This window comes from Pan paniscus, chromosome 2 (assembly GCF_029289425.2).
Source record: "Pan paniscus chromosome 2, NHGRI_mPanPan1-v2.0_pri, whole genome shotgun sequence".
NCBI lineage: Eukaryota > Metazoa > Chordata > Mammalia > Primates > Hominidae > Pan > Pan paniscus.
The window spans coordinates 120,436,611-120,458,453 of record NC_085926.1 but is presented as its reverse complement, the minus strand read 5'-3'; the positions used below and the strand labels follow the sequence as shown (position 1 = coordinate 120,458,453).

The 21,843-nt window shown below is 37.3% G+C and overlaps 1 protein-coding gene across 5 annotated transcripts in view; it reads left to right on the top strand.

The window, feature by feature from the left end:
- KPNA1 (karyopherin subunit alpha 1) overlaps positions 1-21,843 on the top strand; it is an 88,706-nt gene that overhangs the window by 1,186 nt on the left and 65,677 nt on the right. For all 5 annotated transcript variants that reach the window (XM_003825192.6, XM_008950492.5, XM_055110350.2 and 2 more), the window contains exon 2: positions 17,187-17,320. In XM_003825192.6, coding sequence (XP_003825240.1) covers positions 17,192-17,320 — 129 coding nt within the window. In that variant the 5' untranslated portion in view covers positions 17,187-17,191. The remainder of the gene's footprint in view (positions 1-17,186; positions 17,321-21,843) is intronic.

Genomic DNA, 21,843 nt, shown 5'->3' with positions numbered 1-21,843 from the left:
ATTTCACCCTTTTTTCTTAAATAAACGGTTGCTTAAAAATCTCTATTAGTAGATGAAGTGATTTCCCCCCTCCTGTTTTTTTTTTTTTTTCTTAAGAGATGGAGTCTTGGCTTTGTTTCCCGGGCTGATCTGGAACTCCTGGCCTCAAGGCATCCTCCCTACTAGCTGGAACTACAGGCGGATGCCACCAGCAAGGCTCATTCTCGACATTGTTTTTGTCTTAACTAGCTTTTGCATTTGTAATATTTTGAAAGCAGTACACAAGTTATTCTTCCCTCCTTTTTAAAGACCAAAGAGATGAAAATTTAATTTTTCAAAGGCAAGTAAGAATGAGTTCTGTTGTATTTTTACTGAAATATTCTTGGAAGACACTGTTTTATGGATAGATGAGACGTAAGAGAAAGTAAAGGAATTAACATTTATTGAGTTCTTTTTTCAGGTATTGTGTTAAATGCTTTACATATATTAAAAACATTTGAATCTGAAGTATCTGTTAATTTTTCTATTTTACAGATGAAAGCATTGACAATCAAATGTTAAGTAACTTACCTAAGGTCTTCCAGTTCTTGTTGAGAACAACCTTAGAACCCAAAGTTACTGCCATTTAAATTATTTCTCTCCTTTCATACTTTTTCGTTGTTTTCTTTATTTAATCCGTTCAATCAGCGAATACTTACAGAGTGATCTTCTAGACTTGGGGGGATATAGTCGCGATCAAAACTCACTGTCCCTGTTCTCATGGAATTTATAGTGTAGCAGGGAAAGCTAATACTACAAATATTGACTGCATAACATTTTGTCAGTTATTATAGTTGAGTAGCAACTGTAAAGCACTCTACTAAATAGTAAAGGCAGTTCAAATGGAAGCAGACAACATAAGCCTTGAGGAGTTTACAGTCCTATAGGGCAACAAAACATACATTTATGAAAACCTAGAATAAACTAAATTAGAAAGGTATCACCTGAAATCACTATACTTGCATTATGGTATTTTTTATTTTATTTATTTATTTTTTTGGATGCTTGCTCTGTTGCCCAGGCTGGGCAGTGACGCGATCTCGGCTTACTGCAGCCTCCGCCTCCCTGGTTCAAGCAGTTCTCCTGCCTGAGACTGCCTGAGTAGCTGGGACTACAGGGGCATGCGGCCACACTCGGCTAATTTTTTGTATTTTAGTAGAGACGGGGGTTTCACCGTCTTGCCCAGGCTGGTCTCGAACTCCTGAGCTCATGCAATCCGCCCTCCTCGGCCTCCCGAAGTTCTAGGATTACAAGCATGAGCCACCGCGCCCAGCCGCATTATGTTACTTTATAAGGTGGTTCTCATAGAAGTTTCTTCACAGAAGTATGATTTAATATACATCTTATCTAGAGCTGATACTTACCAAAGGGGCCATTAAAAACATCTTTTCTTCATTAATATCTAATGAAGAAATTTCTAATTTATGTATTGGTTCCTATAAAATACAGACCTTAGAGACAAATTCTTCCTAAGACCCCAGTATTAAGCTTTTTTTTTTTTTTAAACTAATGATTGGTTTTATTAGATTATTTTTGTTTTGTAAGCCATCCTGTTTCTCTATACTTTGACTGTCAGGAGGCTCAGAGCTGTGTTCAATTTTTATAATTTTCTTTAGTCTCAACTATGTTAAGAATTATTTTATACGTAACCTGGAATTGCTGTCAGTTGTTTCCTGCATTATTTTCTTTATTCTCTGTTGCTCTCAATGGTCCTTTTACCTTTTCCCTTTACATTTGAAAATAGGATTATATCTTATTCTTTGCATCTTCAGTGTTTTAGCACAGTGTTTGTTGAATTAATGATAAAATAGAGTTTTAATGATTTATGATGTCTGTGCTTTTAAGTCTACCAGATTGTTTTTAGATGTATGAATACTGTGTATAAAATCAGTTAAGACCTTTGATTGGTCTTGCAAGTAAAGATGACTGACCTAGTGATAAAGATAACTCCTTGTTTTGTTTTAAGGTAGCTTTGTACTTTGCATGGTGTTATGAATTTAGCCATAATAGGGAAGAAAACATTGGAAATGGTAAACAGTTAAATTAGCTGATTTGGGCTGATTTCTGTCTTTTGCTGCAGTAAGCAGGAGATGGCCTGAGGCCAACTGAGGGCCAGATAGGGCCTGCATTAGAAAATTTTGAGGTTGTACATTGGAAGAGTAGGGATGAAGACTGTGGGAATGTATGTTTCTTTCTTTCTTTTTTTTAAAGATGTTACAAACCTACAAAACAACATGAAAAAATGGTTCTGTCCAAGTGTTGTAGACTAATTGGGACAGTTCTTGAAAGCAGGCAGTAATCCAGAATGTGGATAATGGAGATAATCTCCTTCATATTAACAAGAATAATGCTGCCCTTCATATACAAAGATAAGTCTGCTTACTCATCATGATTGTTTTTCCAGCGTGAGGAGGGATATGTGCTGAGTCCATGAGTGCCTATATATTCTGTGAGCAACAAGGCAGGTTGGGGTCAGAATAGGCAGCTTGGGGTCAGCTAGGGAACAGAAAGACCCGCTGAAAGTACTCTGACATCTATTGATGGGTCAGGTTCTGCATCAGGTGCTTTCACTTACTTGTTCTTGCAAAACCATTTTGAGGAGGTGATTACGTGTGCAAGGTGATTGGGTAACTTGCCTTACTTCACAAAGTAGTGGAGTTGGGATTCAAATAGGGCTGTTTGTACTGTGTTCACATTGATCGTTAAAGATTGGTTTTAGCCGTTCAGTCTCTTTGGCAGAACAAACTAGATGTAGTTTAACACCATGAAATAATACTGAAGATCTAATATAACCGTCGTGAGATTGTTCAAGTTCCTTGTTTTATCAACATTAAAAAAAATAAAATTTTGGAATTAGAATACCTGAAAAGCAGCTGTCCCTGTCCCAGCCTCTGCACTTGAAAAGCTACCATTTTCTTTCTTCTAGCTGTTTCCTCTTGTGTTTGCTTTCATATTTATAAATACAGTGACTTGCTTTTATTGCTATTTCATGATATAGCAATTATAGATATTATTGGCTTTCTTCTAAGCAAGATGTTCCTTAGTGTTTCACATATATATTCACCTCACCTGCCATATGCACACACTGTCTCTACCATCCTCCAAATATAGTTATCACAGGTGTGTCTACTAAACCAATATTTAGTGTTTACAATATTGTAACTCTATAAATGTTCGCAGCTGACCCATGTAGAGTACTGTGATATCATTTCTTCTCTTAATAAATTTTTGTTTTTCTACAAGTTAGTATTTTTTGTTGTTGTTTGCTTCATTTCCTGAGACAGCTAACCTGGAACCTCTTAATGCAATTAGGACTGGTTACTTTCTAGGCCTATTTCATAGTTGTTATCCAGGGACTTCTCTTTTCATCATCCTTAAACTTCTTTGCCCTCTTTTGTACTGGTTCCCCTGTTTACTGTTTCCTGTATTTTCTTTCTTGGTTTACTTATTTCCTTGGAGTACATTTTTTAGTAGCTTTCTGAGAAAGGATACATGGAAAACAAAAACTTCCTGACATCTTACATGACTGAAAAAAATCTTTATTCTTCCTTCGCATTTGATCAATAATTTGTCTGGGTATAAAATTCCGAGTTGAAAGTAACTTCTACTTCAAGTTTGCAAGTCATAGTTCTATTGTTTTCTTTCTTCCAGGGTTACTCTTGAAATCCAAAGCCAATCTGATTCTTTGTTTGTATGTGATCTTCCTTTACCCCAATCTCTAGAAGCTTTTAGGATATTTTTAACCCTCCCAATTCCATGATGATGTGTCTAGGTATGGGTATTTTTTTGTTTAAGGGCATTCCATGGACCTTTATAAGCTGGGAGTTCATGTCCTTTAGTTCTCGAAAGTTTTTGTTATTATTTGGATGTTAGGCAAAAAGAATTTTAGAAAGAATTACGCTTCTCAGTTCTTGTCACACATCAGATCGTACAAGGTCCTTTAAATTTTTATCTTAAATTTCTGAGCCCTACTTCTGTTACCTCTTTGTATAACATTGTGGTTGGTACATTCCTTGATTATATATGAAACATTGTAAAATATGTAGTGGAGCTGTGTATGTTTAGGTATTGTGTTATAGACCTTGCAAAGGTCTTTTTCTTTTTTATTCAACATTGATTTGGGGATCTTTCTGTTTTGTTGTAAGTATGTATAGTTGTGTCTAATGTAGAATTCTGTAATGCAGATCTACCACATTTTACTTTTCATTCCCTAGGAATTGACCCCTGAGTTGCCTTTCTGCTATTTCAAATACCCTGTGTTATATATACTCTTACTTGTACATTATTATGGACCTGTATAGAAGTTCTCTAGGATATATACCCAAGATTGTGATTCCTTAGGCATAGAGTGGGAGAATTAGTGTATGTGCCTACTTGAGTGCTTGAGAGTTCTTTTTTGCTCACATCTTTGCCTTTACTTGGTTTTATCTTTCTTTTTTTTTTTGTTTGATAGAGAGTCTTGCTCAGTTGCCCAAGTGAGTGCAGTGGCATGATCTTGGCTCACCGCAACCTCTTCCTCCTGGGCTCAAGCCATTGTCCTGACTCAGCCTCACGAGTAGCTGGGATTACAGGGGCCCGCCACTACGCCTGGCTAATTTTTGTATTTTTAGTAGAGACGGGGTTTCACCATGTTGGCCAGGCTGGTCTTGAACTCCTGACCTCAAGTGATCCACCCTCCTCGGCTCCCCAAAGTGCTGGGATTACAGGCGTGAGCTACTGCGTCCAGCCTCTCATTCTTATTTTATAGTATATTTGTGTTGTTTCATAGATGCTGTATTCTTTCTGGGGATGTTAATGATAGTTTTAAAAATTTTGTTACCATTGTTGTCTTTTCTTTATTGAGGCTTTCCCCAGATGTCTGGTAGTCTTGTGGCTGTCCATTCATATTTAAGAATGAAGTGCCAAAAACTGAATTGGAAGCTCTATTAAGTGTGGCTTGTTGAAGGGTGAAGAGAGTAGCTGGTGGCCATTTTTTTTGTGGTGGGTGGAGGGCATATACTCATAGGTTTGTTTCTCTTGGGCTAGTCAGTTTCCCTGAGAGTCTCCAGTGTCTTGCCAGGAGAATGTATGTCTGGCTGCCATGTTTTGAGAACTCATTTTAGAAAAGGAGCTTGGGTTTTTACTGTTGTGCTCATGTAATTCTGTTATCAATAAGGCACCTCACCCCCACCCTCACCTGCATTGGAGCACCCATTTGAAGGGATTACTGAAGGATGGTTGTCTGGTTGTGAAGAGTGGAGGAGGAGATCTGGGCATGTGATGGCTGTTTTGTAGACTTTCAACAAACCTTCTGATTTTGAGCCCAACTCCTCACTACCTTAAGGAGGGATAGTACCTGGATGATCTGTCTGAAGCCTCCTGTTTGTGGGTAGGTAGTGTGAATCAGCTTGTTTCTTATTGCCTTCTTCGTTTGCAGGTTAGGCTTCAGAGTTTTCCACTTTGCTAGTGACATATAATTTGTCTATTTTATGGCTTCTTTTAGGTTTTGACACCATCTCTGATTCTTTTGCTTACCTATTCTCTTTATGCCATGGTTCTGGTTCATTTATTTGAAAAAAAAATTTCTTTATAATTTTAGTATTCTACCATGTCCACCATTTTATTTATTTACATAAACTCTTTGTTTTCTCATCTGTTGATTTTTTCACAGCATTTGAATGACCACTGTGTGCCTATTGAAGATTAAAATTGAATTTCTGGCTTTGAGTTAATATGATATGGGAAGAAAAGTGCAGTCTATATGTGCTAATTCCTGATTTGAAATTTGAAAACCCTCATAAGTGTTCTTAAAACAGATATATTACAGTGGTTATTAAATTCATTAATGGATATGAATTGAATGAAGGCAAGTTTTTGCGATTAAAAATTTTTTTACTACTGAGGGAACGAACCCTTTATGTCATCTTCTGGAAAGATTTGTCTTTTTTTTTTTTTTAAGCCCCCCAAAAAATCATTCAACTTTAAATAAGAGATAATTTTTCTCCTTCATAAAGACCATAAAGATCAGAACTTCTGATGAAATAACAGCATACTCAGTTGAAAAAATAGTAGTGAAAAGTATAGAAATTCAGTGTTTTAGGTAGGTTGATAAGCTTTATCATAGTAAACATATGCTTTCAGCTCTACTTTTTGAAAGTTTTTTTCTTGTATAATTAGTATATTGCTTATCACAGAAAATTTGGAAGATAAAATAATATTTCCATATTCAAATTTTATATGCTGATATCTTCTCTTTTCTTTTTTTTTTTTTTTGAGATGGAGTCTTGCTCTGTCGCCCAGGCTGGAGTGCAATGGCGCAATCTCAGCTCACTGGAACCTCTGCCTTCTGGGTTCAAGTGATTCTCCTGCCTCAACCTCCCGAGTAGCTGGGATTGCAAGCGCCCGCCACCACGCCTGGCTAATTTTTGTATTCTTAATAGAAATGGGGTTTCCCCATGTTGGCCAGGCTGGTCTCGAACTCCTGACCTCTGGTGATCCGCCCGTCTTGGCCTCCCAAAGTGCTGGGATTACAGGTGTGAACTACTGCGCCCAGCTATATTCTGATTTCTTAAGTTACGAAATATTTTTCGAAAGTATAGAGAATAGTGTAGGTTGGGTTTTTGTTCCCAGCATTCAGATTTTTCATGTTAGTGTTCTGTTTTCTCAATATATTGTGAACATTTCCTTTAACCAAGCCCTCATATTGGAACTTTTAGGTTTTTTACAATTTTTCACTAGAATAATCACACTGCAGTGAACAGTCTTACACATACTACTAGTTTTGTTTCCTTTATGTACATTCCAAAAGTGGAAGTATTGAATTCAGGGTTTGAGTTCTCCAGATCCTTGACAGATATTTTCCTTTAAGTGTTTTGATATTGAGAATGTCTTTGGAGAACTTCCCAGCTTGGGAACCTATAGATACTGGGAGTTGGGGGTCAGAATTTGGGGCAAAGGTTATGATAAACCTCTCAAAGGAAAACATTTGAAACTGGGCTGTGAAAGAAAATATGTATTGCCATTGGATTATTGGTTAGAGCTATAAGATGAGGCCAGAGATGAACACCTATGAATCATATGTCTGCCACATTGACTTCTCACAGGAAAACCTTTATTGAAGGGTTTTTCAAACTTTGCTTTCATTGAACACTGAAATGCTCTTAATAAAAATAAAGCTACTCCTTAATTATCTTATACGAAAAGAATGGGTAGGATATTTCAAATTTTAATTTTCTTCTCTAATTTCTATTAAAATATTTTAAACGGACCTATCATTTGACTAGAAGCTGTTAACATCAATAATTTATATTTTCAAATGAACTGAACACTTTATACTTATACTCCAATTATTTAAATTCATAACTTTTTTGTAGTCATACTTTCTTGTAGTTTTGGTTTTTAAGAGTAAATGCATATCATATACTTTCTAATAAAATTATGCCTGATTTATATGGTGGAATTAAGTATATTAGCATTTCAAGTTGTTCCACAAGAGTATTATGGATTTTAAATATTCAGAACATTTAGAATGTGTTTGAGATTTACTGATTAGGTGGGCTGACCCAGTGCACTGAATATATAACATCTTGAATATAATAAAAATATAAAAAGATCTACACTCATTGTTTTGGGTTTAGAGTGGTAGAGAATGGTATTGAATGAATCCAGACAAAAGGATCTTGCAGGACCAAGAAGTTTAGACTTGTTCTAAGAAGTGGTTAAAAACGTTGTAGTTCCTTATCCATTGAAGTGATACAGTGAAAAGGGTGTTGAGATTAATCTGAGGGCTGTGTAGAATGAATTGAGGAGCAAAGAGTCTGAGGTTAAGAATGCTGGTTTAGAGCTGTTGTAGTTGTCTAGGTGTCAGTTGACACAGACTTGAGCCAGGCTGGTGGCAGTGGGAATAGATCGGATCAGATAAAATCAAAGACTTTGGATAGAATAAGCAAAATTTGATAATTGAGTAACTAGACATGAAGGAGAAAGTGGGGGGATCTCTCTTTGAAAGAGTGTGTTTCTATTTCACCACCAGTATTGCATCTTGTTTTTAAGTTTATTGCTTCTTTGGCTTTATTTCTCTAGAAAACAAGAGGAAATTTAGGTATAATGGCTTTAATTTTGAAGGCTTCTGATTCCTGAGAGGGTACTTTGAAAAGTAACTTACAATTTTTAATTAGTAGCTTAGGTGATAACACCTAAAAATATTTGCTTAGGATAAACTAATTTTCTCATACAATTACTTTGTTATTCCTCTTATTACAGACATAGAGATTTATTTCCTTTCTTTCCTATCAAAGCTATCTTCAGTCCAACTTCAGCCTTCATTTTCAACTGTATTTTACATTGTTTTAAAATAAAACTTTTGCTCTACTATAGTGATTTTCAACTGCAGGTGCATATCAGAATTTGCTTGGATTTTTTTTTTTTTTTTTGAGGCATGCAGTGGTACAATCCTGGCTCACTGCAACTTCTGCCTCCCGGGTTCAAGCCATACTTGTGCCTCATCCTCCCAAGTAGCTGGACTCACAGGTGCATGCCACTATGCTGGCTAATTTTTGTATTTTTAGTGGAGGCGGGGTTTCACCATGTTGGCCAGGCTGGTCTCGAACTCCTGACCTCAAGTGATCCGCCCGCCCCTTGGCCTCCCAAAGTGATGGGATTACTGGTGTGAGCCACTGTGCCTGGCCCACTTGGGGATCTTAAAAGGAAGAAAAACCCAGAGGTGTCTGTCTGCTTCATACACATTAATTAGACTCTTTAGAGGGACATTTGAGGCTTGTGTTTAAAAAAAAAAAGAGTCTCTCCCAACAGAACAAATGTAATCCCCTCTCCATCCTAAGAGGGGGCAACCAATCTCATTGATGGATACTGATGAGGAGATATTTATGTTTTAAAAAATCTCTCTCTCTCTCTCACCCAAAGTCTAAATACATCCATTGAAGTAATAGAGTGAAAGGAGTGAAACTTAAAAATCTCACCAGTATCCATAAATGAGATTGGTTGTCCCCTCTTGGGGTGGGGAGTCTAAATACACACATACATGCGTGTGCGCAGACACACGCACACACACACACATACACACAGACAGTTTCTTAGAGCAGTTTTGGGTTCATAGCAAAATTGAATGGAAAGTACAGGGTTTCCGTCAACCCCTTGCCCCCACATGAATATAGACTCTCCCACCATCAACATTGCACAAGCTCCAGAATGGCTCATTTGTTACAAGTAATGCTGTAGACTGAATGTTTATGTCCCCTTACGATTCATGTGTTGAACCCAATCTCCAGTATGGTGGTGTTTGAAGATGAGGCCTTTGGGTGATGAAAATGGAGCCCTCATGAATGGAATTAGTGCCCTTACACGAGATCACAGAGAGCTCCTTAGCCCCTTCTGCTATGTGAATACACAGTGAAAAAAATGGTCATCTGTGAACCAGGAGGTGGGTCCTCACCAGATACTGAATTAGCCAGGGTCTTGATTTGGACTTTCCAGCCTCCAGAACTGTGAGAAATAAATTTCTATTGTTTATAAGACACCCAGTTGATGGTGTTTTGTTACAGTAGCCTGATCAAGCTAAAACAATTGATGAACCAACATTGGCACATCATCCTCACCCTAAGTCCATGGTTTACATTATGGTTCATTCTTAGTGTTGTACATTCTTTGGGTTTTGACAAATGTGTAATAGCATGCATTAACTACTATTGTATCATACAGAATAGTTTTCCTGCCCTAGAATTCTTCTGTGTTCCACCTATTAATCCTGCCTTCCCCCAAAACACCCAGCAGCCACTGGGTTTTTTGTTTGTTTGTTTGTTTCTGGTTTTACCTCTTCCAGAATGTCATATAATTGGAATCATACCCGTGTTTTTTTTCAAACAGCTCTCAGTGTGACAAATATAACAAATAGAATTGGAAAGGGGTAATATACACCATCACCAAGTGTGTTTATCCAAAGAAACAGGATCATTTGGTATTAGGAAGTCTATTAATATAATTCACCATATTTAATAGTTCAAAAGAGAAAAAATAATGACCATTTCAGTAACTCCCAAGTATAAACTATACAAGGGCCAGACAGTGGGAAGTATGCTTTTACATGTTCTTCACCTTATGAGGTATCATTGTGTCCATTGTACAGATGAGGAAACAGGCTCACAGAAGTCTACTGTCTTCTGTATGTGATTGGTCTGCAAAGCAAATTTGAACATGGGACTTGTGGAAGGCTAGGCTTCATTTATTCAACTTGCTGCCTATGACACTTTCATAAAAAAGCAGGTGAATATTTAATTTTTGCGTAACATTTCTTTTCTTTTAGATTTTTTAAAAAGTTTGGAATCATTTCAAACTACAAAAACGTTTTAAGAAGTGCACGAGACTTCCTATACGCCTTCATTGACATTTCTCAATTGTTTATCTTTTGCCTTATTTATCATTTATTCTTTCTTTCTTTATATATATATATATATATATATATATATATATGTATGCATGCTTCCAACACTGGCTTTAATTGCTTACCCTTACAACTCCACATTGAATACAGACCTCTAAGTTACTTCCTTAAGTCTAATTTTAGGTTTTTGGTTTTGTTGGAGTTTACTGTTGGCTTTTTCCTTTTTTTGACCTGAAACTGAAACTTAACGAATCTTTTTTTTTGTTTTGAGATGGGATTTTGCTCAGTGGTGCGATCTTGGCTCACTGCAGCCTTGACCTCCCAGGCTCAAGTGATGCTCCTATCTCAGCCTCCCAAGTAGCTGGGACCACAGGTGCCTGCCACCATGCCTGTCTAATTTTTTTGTATTTTTTGTGGAGACAGGGTCGCTGCAAAACTCGGCTCAAGTGATCCTCCCATCTTGGCCTCCCAAAGTGCTGGGAATACAGGCGTGAACTACCGCGTCCCACTCAGATTTTGAATTTGGGACATCATTGCAACACTGCTATTATTGTGCCATATTGTGATATTTCATAGCTAAAATGCTGCCTGCTTCAGGAAACCAGCACTCTTCTTTATATCATTTTTCATCACCTTTAAATATGATTCCCTTGGAATTATTCACAAGTTCTCATCCGTATTACACCCACCTTTTAGTCTGATAAAGTTTCTGCCAGATTTCCACTGAGTAGACATATTAATCTGCTCAGGCTACCATAACAAAATACTGCAGACTGGGTGGCTTAAGCAGAAATTTATTTTCTCACAGTTCTGAAGGCTAGAATTCAAGATCACGGTGCCAGCAGAGTTGATTTCTGGGCACTCTTTTGCTTGCAGACAGCTGCATTCTTGTCTTCTTATGTAGCCTTTCTCTGTATCTCTCAGAGAAGTCTCTAGTGTCTCATTCTCTTATCACGACACCAGTCTTATCAGGGTGGGACCCTCATGACCTCATTTAACTCTGCCTCCTAAAAGGCACTATAACAAAATACAAGTCACACTGGTGGTTAGGGTGTCAACATAAGAGTTTTGAGGGGATGGCACAATTCAGTCTCTATCAGTAGATCACTGGGTGTATAATGAGACCTGTGTTCATATCCTAGCTCTATGTTGTATTTAGTGTGTAACCCCGGCCAAGTCACTCTGTGAGCCTTCTGATTCCTTACCTGTTAAAGGTGAGAATGATATTTTTTGCCATAAAGGTTTGTTAAGAGATCCAAATAAAATAGAAGATGTGGTAGCATGTTATAAATTAGTGATTCTCAACCCAGGTTTGCATGAAAATCATGTTCATATAAGTAATTATTTATGCAGCTTTTAGCATAATAAGGAGCTCTGCTGACCCACTACCCAGTAAACTTAGGGTAAAGTATTTCAAAAACAACCATGGAAAGCCTCTGGAAATGGTCCTAGGATATATGCAGTAAATGAATGAGAGAAGCAAAAACTGACAGAAACAGAGAATTCAGTAATAAGAGTTGGAGGCTTTAGTACCCCACTTTCAGTAGAGGACAGAACAACTTGGTGGAAGGTCAAGAAGGAATCAGTACAATAAACCCACTAGACCTAACTGACATGTATAGACCACACTACCAGCCAGCAGCAGTCAAAAATATGTATTTTCAAATAGAAATATGTATATCCTGGAAATACGTGTTTTCCAGGATAGCAAGTGTTATGTGTGCATTTTGCTGGGCTACAAAACAAGCTAGATAAATTTAAAAGGATTAAATTAATACAAATCCTGTTCTTTGATCACAATGGAAAGAAATTAGATCAGTAACAGGAGGAAATTTGAGAAACTCACAAATATGTGTAAGTTAAAGAACATACCCCTAAATAACTGATGGGTCCATGAAGAAATCAAAAAGGAAGTCAGAAAACACTTTGGGATAAATGAAAATGAAGACATCGTGTAGGAATACTTAGGGATACAGCTAAAGCAGTGCTTAAAGGGAAACTTAGTTGTGAATGCCTTTGTTAAAGGAGAAAGGATGCTGGGCGTGGTGGCTTACACCTGTAATCCCAGCACTTCGGGAGGCGGAGGTGGGTGGATCACTTGAGGTCAGAAGTTGACCAGCCTGGCCAACATGGTGAAACCTCGACTCTACTAAAAATACAAAAATTAGCTGGGTGTGATGGCAGTCGCCTGTAACGCTAGCTACTTGAAAGGCTGAGGCAGGAGAATCACTTGAACCTGGGAGGCAGAGATTGCAGTGAGCCGAGATCATGCCACTGCCCTTCAGCCTGGGCAATAGAGTGAGACTCTGTCTCAAAAAAAAAAAAAGGAGAGAAAAGAAAAGAAGAAAGATCTCAAATCAGTAACCTAACTTTCCACTTTAAGTGACTGAGGTAAGAAGAGCAGAGTAAACCTAAAGCAAGCAGAAGGAAGCAAATAAAGAGTAGAGTGAAAATTAATGACATAGAGAATAGGAAAACAATAGAGAGCATTAAAGATGAATAAAATTGACAAACTTTTAGCTAGATTGAGAAAAACTCAACATTTTTCAGATTTCCTGGGCACAGTGGCATATGCTTGTAATCCCAGCACTTTGAGAGGCCAAGACAGGAGGATGACTTGAGCCCAGGAGTTCGAGACCAGTTGCCCACATGGTGAGACCCTATCTCTATCCCCTTAGCCCCCCCGCCCAATACATAATAATAATCTGGGCATGCACTTGTCGTCCCAGATACTTGAGAGGCTGAGGTGGGAGGATTGCTTGAGGTGGGAGGATTGCTTGAGCTGGGAGGTTGATGCTACAGTGAGCCATGATTGTGCCACTGTACTCTCCAGCCCGGGCAACAGAGAGAGTATCTGGGGGAAAAAAAAATTAGAAATGAAAGAGGAGACATTACTAGTGACCTTGTAAAAATTAGTAAGGTTATAAAGAAATACTGTTAACAGTTGTGGCTGGGCATGGTAGCTCATGCCTATAATCCCAGCACTTTGGGAGGCAGAGGCAAGTGGATCTTCTGAGGTCAGGAGTTTGAGTCCAGCCTGGCCAACATGGTGAAACGCTGTCTCTACTAAAAATACAAAAAGTAGCCAGGCGTGGTGGTGCATGCCTGTAATCCCAGCTACTCAGGAGGCTGAGGCAGGAGAATGGCTTGAACCTGAGAGACAGAAGTTGCAGTGAGCCGAGATTACGCCACTGCACTCCAGCCTGGGCAACAGAGTGAGACTCCATCTCAAAACAACAACAACAACAAAAAAAGTTGTATCCCAGTAAATAAAATGGTTTAGATGAAGTGCACAAATTTTTGGAAAGACAAAAACTACCAAAACTGACTCAATAAGAGGAACAGACAATCTGAATAGACCTATAACACGTGAAGACACTGAATTAGTAGTCACAGAACTGCCGGCAAAGAAACAGCCTAGGCCCATATGGCTTTACTGCTGAATTTTACCAAACATTTAAAGAAATAATATAATTCTTGACAAAATCTTCCTGGGGAATACTTTCCAACTCATTTTATGAAGCCAGTATCACTCTGATACCAAAGCCAGACAAAGACATCACAAGAAAATATAAACCCGTCTCTTTTTTTTTTTTTTTCTTGAAGAGACAGGGTTTCACTGTCACCCAGGCTGGAGTACAGTGGTGTGATCATGGCTCACTGCAGCCTGCAACTGCTGGGCTCAAGCCATCCTGCTGCTTCAGCCTCCTGAGTACCTGGAACTACAGGTGCACACCACCAGCCTGTCTGATTTTTATTTTTTAAATTTTTTTGTAGAGATGGAGTCTCACCATGTTGCCCAGTCTGATCTTGAACTCCTGGCTTCAAGTGATACTCCCGCCTTAACCTCCCAAAATGCTAGAATTACAGACATGAGCCACTCTACCCGTCCCTTCTCTGTTAAAAAAAAGAAAAAAAATCACATTGTGATATCAATAGACACAGAAAAAGCATTTGACAGAATCTGACACTCTTTAATTATAAAACAGTCAACTAGGAATAAGAGGGAACTTCTCAGCCCGATAAAAGTGCCTTTACAGAAAATCCAAAGGTAACGTCATGCTTAATGTAAAAGACTGCTTTCATTCTAAGGTCTAGCATAAGACATGGGTGTCTGCTCTATTTCTATTCAACATTGTATTGGAGGCTCTAGCCAGGGAAGTTAGACAAGAAAAAGAAGTAAAAGACATCAAAATTGGAAAGGGAGAAGTAAAGCTATCTGTTTGTAGACGACATGATATGTATCAAATAAAGCATTAGCACCAATTAAACAAGTTCAGCAGGATTGTAAAATACAAGATCAGTATACAAAAATCAGTTATATTTTTCTAGATTTGTGAACAGTCTGAGAATTAAAACAATTTCATTTCCAATGGCATAAAAATTAAATACTTAGGAATGAATTTAACAAAAGTATAAAACATATTCTGAAAGCTACATTACATTATAGACAGAAATTAAGATCTAAATAGAGCTCCTATCTTAAATAAGTGGAAGATTTAGCATTAAGGTGCTGGTATTTCCCAAACTGATCTACAGACAGTGCAGTCTCTTATCAGAATCATAGCTGACTTCTTCATAGAAATTGACAAACTGATTCTAAAGTTCATATGGAATTGCAAGGGATCAATTATAGCCAAAACAATCTTGAAAAAAGAACCAAAAAAGTAAGAAGACTGACATTTTTCGAGTTCAAAACTTATTTTGAAGCAATGGTAACCAAGACAGTGTGGGGCTGACACAGGGATACACATATAGATCAGTGGAATAGAATTGAATGTCAAGAAATTAAACTGTATATATGTATATAGTCAGCTGGTTGTCAACAAGGTGCTGTCATGGTCTGTTTGGGTTGCTGTAATGAAATACCAGAGACTAGGTGGCTAACAGACAATAGAAATTTGTTTCTCACAGTTCTGGATGCTGGGAAGTCCAAGATCAAGGCACTGGCAGATTCAGTGTCTGGTGAGAGCCTGCTTCCTTGTTTACAGATGCCTTATCTTTTCTCTGTGTCCTCACATGGCTGAAGGAGCAAGCAAACTCTTTGGGGGGTCTCTTTTTAAGGGCTTTAATCCTATTCATATGGACTCTACCACTAAGGGCTAATCATCTCTCAAAGGCTTCACCTTCAAACACTATCACATTGGGAGTTAGGATTTAACATATGAATTTTGGGTGAGACACACATTCAGTCTATAGCAGGTGCCAAGACCATTCTGTGGAGAAAGAGGAGTCTTTTCAACAAGTATTGTTGGGACAGCTGGATAGACACATGCAAAAAAATGAGGTTGGACTCTCATACCATGCTACAAAGAAAAATTAACTCAAAATGGATCACAGACTTAAATGTATCAGTTAAAACTCTTGGAAAGAAACACAAGGTTAAGGATTCTTGGATATGACACCAAAAGCGTGAACAACAACAACAGCAAAAAACAGATTAATTTGGACTTCATCAAAATTAAAACTTTTGTGTTTCAAAGGACACCAAGAAAGTGAAAAGACAATCTATAGATTATATTTGAAAAGCATATCTGATAAGGGACCTTTATCTAGAATGTAAAAAGAACTCTTACAACTCAATAATAAAAGGACAACCTAATTTAAAAATGGGCGAAGGCACTTGAATAGACTTCATTTTAATGGGAGATACACAGTTACCAAATACGTATGTGAAAAGTTGCTCTATCTCATTAGTCATCAGGGGATTGCAAACCAAAACCACAATGAGTTGCCACTCACACCCACTAGGATGGTTTCAATGAAAGTTTTAATAGCAAAGTGCTGGCAAGGATGTGGAGATACTGCAAGCCTCATATGCTGCTGAGGGGAATATAAAATGGCACAGCCACTTTGGAAAAACAGTTGAGCAGTTTCTTAAGCAATTAAACATAGTTACCATATGACCTAGCAATTTTAGGTATATAACCCAGATAAATTAAAACATATCTGTGTAAAACTTGACCACAAATGTTGTAGAAGTGTTATTCATAATAGCTGAAAGGTGGAAACATTCCAAATGTCCATTAGCTGACGAATGGATAAATAGAATTGGGTATATATATAGAATGGAATATTATTCAGCCATAAAAAGAAATGAAGTACTGATATATGCTACAACGTGGATGAACCTTGAAAACATGCTAAGTGAAAGAAGCCAGTCACAAAATACTGCATATTATATGATTCTGTTCTGTTCATGTGAAATGTCCAGAATAGGGATGATAGCTTAAACAATACAGGATTTCTTTTTGAGGTGATTAAAATGTCCCAAAATTCACTATGATGAAGGTTGTACAAGCTGTAAATACACTAAAAACTGTTGAATAGCACATTTTAATAAAACTGTTAAAGTAACCTGGCCAGGTGCAGTGGCTCACGCCTGAAATCCCAGCCCTTTGGGAGGCCAAGGTGGGGGGATCACTTGAAGCTAGGAGTTCAAGACCAGCCTGGGCAACATGATCAGACCCTGTCTCTACAAAAAATAAAAAAATTCTCTGGGCATGGTGGCATGCACCTGTGGTCCCAGCTACGCAGGAAACTGAAGTGGGAGGATTGCTTGAACCCAGGAGTTTGAGGCTACAGTGAGCTATGATTGCACCACTGTACTCCAGTCCGGGTGGACAGAGCAAGACCTTGTCTCAAAAAAGACAGGAGTGGGGGAGGGGAAGTAGCCATTTCTGATGTCCCTTTGGGATATGTCTGGGCATGTATATGTTTAAAAGACTGAGCTCTTAGAATAACAGAGCTCTTCACAGTAAACTCATTTGTTCTCTCCCCACTTGTATTGTAGAAATCATGACCACCCCAGGAAAAGAGAACTTTCGCCTGAAAAGTTACAAGAACAAATCTCTGAATCCCGATGAGATGCGCAGGAGGAGGGAGGAAGAAGGACTGCAGTTACGAAAGCAGAAAAGAGAAGAGCAGGTAAATCCTTTACCTTTATTCATTTCTTTTAAAGAATTTAATGTTCCATTTTAAGCCTGAAACTACCTTCATTTTAGCAAAGTTGGGGTGTGTGTGTGTGTGTGTGTGTTTTCCCCTTTCCCCTGTAAAATCAACACTTTTTTGGAGTGGGGATGAGGAGGTACTGAAAAGTGGTATACAAGAATGGGGAAATCTCTCAGGTTCTCATTTTCTCAGCATAACTACACTATTCAATATTTTCACCTATTTGTGTTTAGTGTATTTTAGTTTTCTAAGGGTGCAACTTTCTTCTTTAAGATTTTTTTGATGTATATTTGTTAATGAATTCACAAGTGACCACTAAAGTGTTGCTGTTCATTGTAAACTTAAAATTGGAAATGTAAAAATATACACAAAAAGAATGAATAAACCTCATACATAAACCAGTCCTTTGGATTCAGTAATTGTCAACAGTTTGCTACACTTGCTTCGTGTTTGTCTTTACATTTCTTTGTTATCTAACATTTTAAAGTAAAATTTCATTCACAGAATGTCTTTTTATTCCAGATTAATTCTGTATTATTCATAAAGACATTTAGAACATTGATTTTTTTTTTTTAAGCCTTCCTTTGAAAATGCTGTTGACAAATGGTCTGTTACGTTCGGCAAAGAAATGAAAAGACATAAGGCTTAAGTGACTTTTTTTTTTTTTTTTTGCTAAGGAGAGACTTTGGAGCCTAAAGGACCATTTGACCCTCACTATAGAAATTCCATAAAGGCAGATGAATTAGAACCCCCATGCTTGAGAAATAAGATATTCTATTATAAATATTTTGCAGTTATAGTGAAATATTCTCAAAACACATTTTATGAAACACTGCGTTAGATAATCCAGTTAGGTGAAGTCCAACAGTACATTACAACCTCAGTATTTTATTTGTTAGAGTTGTATGAATCAAGCACTTTATTATTGGCAAAGGTACTTTGTAATATTGTAATAGACTTTATATTGAGTGCAGCAAATTAAGTTATGAGTTCTTGACCTGCTTTATCATCTTTGAATGTATCCACTTAATTTTCTCTTATTTATATTTTGAACTGAAAATGGATCCTTTTCTTTCACAGAGCTTTTAAATTAGTTCTGTTTTTTGGGTGAATTTCCTTTTCTTTTTTTTTTTTTTTTTTTGGTTTGTTTGAGACAGAGTCTTGCTCTGTGGCCAGGCTGGAATGGAGTATGGTGGCGTGATCTTGGCTCGCTGCAACCTCCACCTCCCAGGTTCAAGCGATTCTCCTGTCTCAGCCTCCTGAGTAGCTGGGACTACAGGCGCGTGCCACCACACCCAGCTAATTTTTGTATTTTTAGTAGAGACAGGGTTTCACCATCTTGGCCAGGATGGTCTCGATCTCTTGTCCTCGTGATCTGCCTGCCTCAGCCTCCCAAAGTGCTGGGATTACAGGAATTTTCTTTCCTTTTATTCTCAGAAATCTTAACAGCATGATTATATATTTATATTCATATATTTAAGTGGAATACATGTATGATACATGTGAACCCAGGTATAGGTCTGAATATAACCACCAGTCTAGGGATTGTATTTGGCATAACACCATTTGAAGGTGTAGCAGTGGCACTCTTTGATTAACACGATGTTCATTTTATTCTGTTTCTTCTTGGTGACTACTGATTTCATGTAATTAAACTTCATTATAAAATTTATATACTACCGAAAGCAATCTACAGATTCAGTGCAATTTCTGTCCAATTACCAGTGTCATTCTTCACAGAATAAGAAAAAACAATCCTAGGATTCATACAGAACCAAAAAAGAGCCCCAATTGCCAAAGCCATCTTAAGCAAAGTATAAAGCTGGAGGTATCACATTACCTGATGTAAAATTATACTACAAGGTTATAGTAATTGAAAACAGCACAGTACTGGTATAAAAGTAGACATATAAGTCAATGGAATGGAATAGAGAGTCCAGAAATAAAGCCCCATACTGTCAACCAACTGATCTTTGACAAAGTTGGCAAAAGTATATACTGGGGAAAGGATACCCTATTCAATGAATAGTGCTGGGAAAATTGGAGAGCTGTGTGCAAAAGAATGAAACTGTACCCCTACCATATACAAAAATTAACTCAAGATGGATTCAATAATTAAATGTATAACCTGAAACTATAAAAATCCTAGAAGAAAACCTGGGAAAAACTCTTCTGGACATTGGTCTAAGCAAAGAATTTATGAGTAAGTCCTCAAAAGGAAACAAAACCAAAAATAGATAAATGGGACTTAAACTAAAAAGCTTCTGCACAGCAAAAGCAATAATGTATTTAACAGACAACCTACAGAATGAGAGAAAGTATTTGTTAACACTATCTGACAAAGTTCTAATGTTCAGAATCTACAAGGAACTCAAACAACAAGAAAAAAACAACTCCATTAAAACGTGGGCACAGGACATGAAAAGATACTTCTCAAAAGAAGACATACAAGTGGCCATGAAAAAAGGGTCGACATCACTAATTATCAAATAAATAAAAGTTAAAACTATAATGAGGCTGGGCGGGGTGGCTCATGCCTGTAATCCCAGCACTTTGGGAGGCCGGGGTGGGCAGATCACCTGAGATCAGGAGTTCGAGACCAGCCTGGCCAAGATGGTGAAATCCCGTCTCTACTAAAAATATAAAATTTAGCCAGTGTGGTGATAGGGTAAAGGAGGGCACTTTCAGTATAAGACTATGTTCTTGGGAATTTTCCTGTGTTAATTCATTGAGAAGCTCCTTCCTTCCTCATATCCTGTAAGTCAAATGTTGGATTTACCAGGCTGGTTTTCTTAATTTTCTCTTTTTCAAACCGTGCCCTTGTTCTGCTGCCTCACCACAGCTTTCCGTTATACCTCAATTAAGAAAAATTCCTGAGGCTTTCCAAGGCTCTGTGTGGTTTGTGGGCTTGCTTCTCAACAGTATATCCCTCCATAGGCTCTTAGGTTTGATCTTCCTCCACTCTTACTCGTATATCGTTTCTCAATCTGTTTTTCCATTGTCGTAGATATGGCTGGGAGCTACATATACTGTTTTTTTTTTTCTTGTCCCTTTTATCATTGTGGGGTAGTATTTCTGAGACTAAAAGGATGGGAAGGCCTGATTCTACTATTTTTAATCTGTATGTCTCATTGTATAAGGTAGATTATTATGTTGATTAGTTTACAACTGGCATGAAAATTTTATTGACCTTGGGAAGAAAAACTATAATATGTTTTAATCCTGTTGTGAATAGAGCTGGACAGTTCTAGAATAGTGTAGTGGATTAATGATGAAGTATTGATGATAACAATTAACTGTTGAGTGTTTGTTATGTCAGGTACTATTTTAAGCACTTAATGAATTAACCTTTCTAATCATCTCAACCAAACTCTGAGGTAGGTTATTATTTTCTGATATGTTATAGTTACACAATAATTGTGAATGTCTTTTAAGTATCTGATTATGGACAAGATAAAGCATATGTATATAAAAACACTGAAATGGATAGAAAATAAATTCATAGCATTACTGGTCCTTTATCTGAAGCTCAGCTAAGTGGTTACAGCAGTTCAGTGTGAATGACCATTGCCATAAAGAATAATAGCCTTTTTCTCTGGAAAGAACCTTTGCAATAATCTAGACCAGCAATGTTAAAATTATGTTCTGTGGAGCTTTGAGGCTCTGAGTTGAGTCTCCTGCTGCTTCTGTTCCCCCATGAAACGTTTGAAAATGGTTGAGCTGTGCTGTCCAATATGCGATAGTCACTAGCTACAGTTAGCTGTTGAGCATTTAATATGTGGCTAATTCAAATTGAGACATGTAAGTGTAAAATTTACATTGGATGTTGAAGCTTCCATATGAAAAAATAATGAAATCTCAATTTTTATACTGAAATATTCTAGACATGGGTTAAATAAAAAAATTAATTTTATCTTTTATTTCCTTTTTCAAATGGCTACTAGAAATTTTTAAAATTTCATTTGTGGCTTTCATTATATTTCTGTAGGACAGTGCAGATACAAACCATGTTTCTATTTTATACCAAAATTTTGAGTTTGAATGATTTGGCCAAGATTACATAGCAGATAAGTAGAACCAAGATCTTCTCACATCTGAATTAGTGTTCTTTCTACAGGATTGTGCAGCATTAGGTCCACCTGATAAAAGTTGTACTGGCACACTGTGACACAAATCTTGTGTTTGTTTTGCAGAGCAGGATTGGAAAGAAAGCATAGTTAAAATGTGATGGTCAAAGCATTGCTTTGCATGCTTAGCTCACCTCTTATAACTACTAACGATTAAATGATATTGATTATAGCTATTTAGATACCGTGGTACATCTCTTATTCTGTATGACCTCTATTACCTTTTTGGGATTATTTCATTTAATGTCATTTTAAAGATTTTCACAGTTGTCCATCATGCTGAGACGTTTTCGCTTGAGTAGTTGCATAACTTGCATGTTTTCCAACCTTTTACTGCATTATAAATTGTCTTTGACAAATTTAATATGTTAA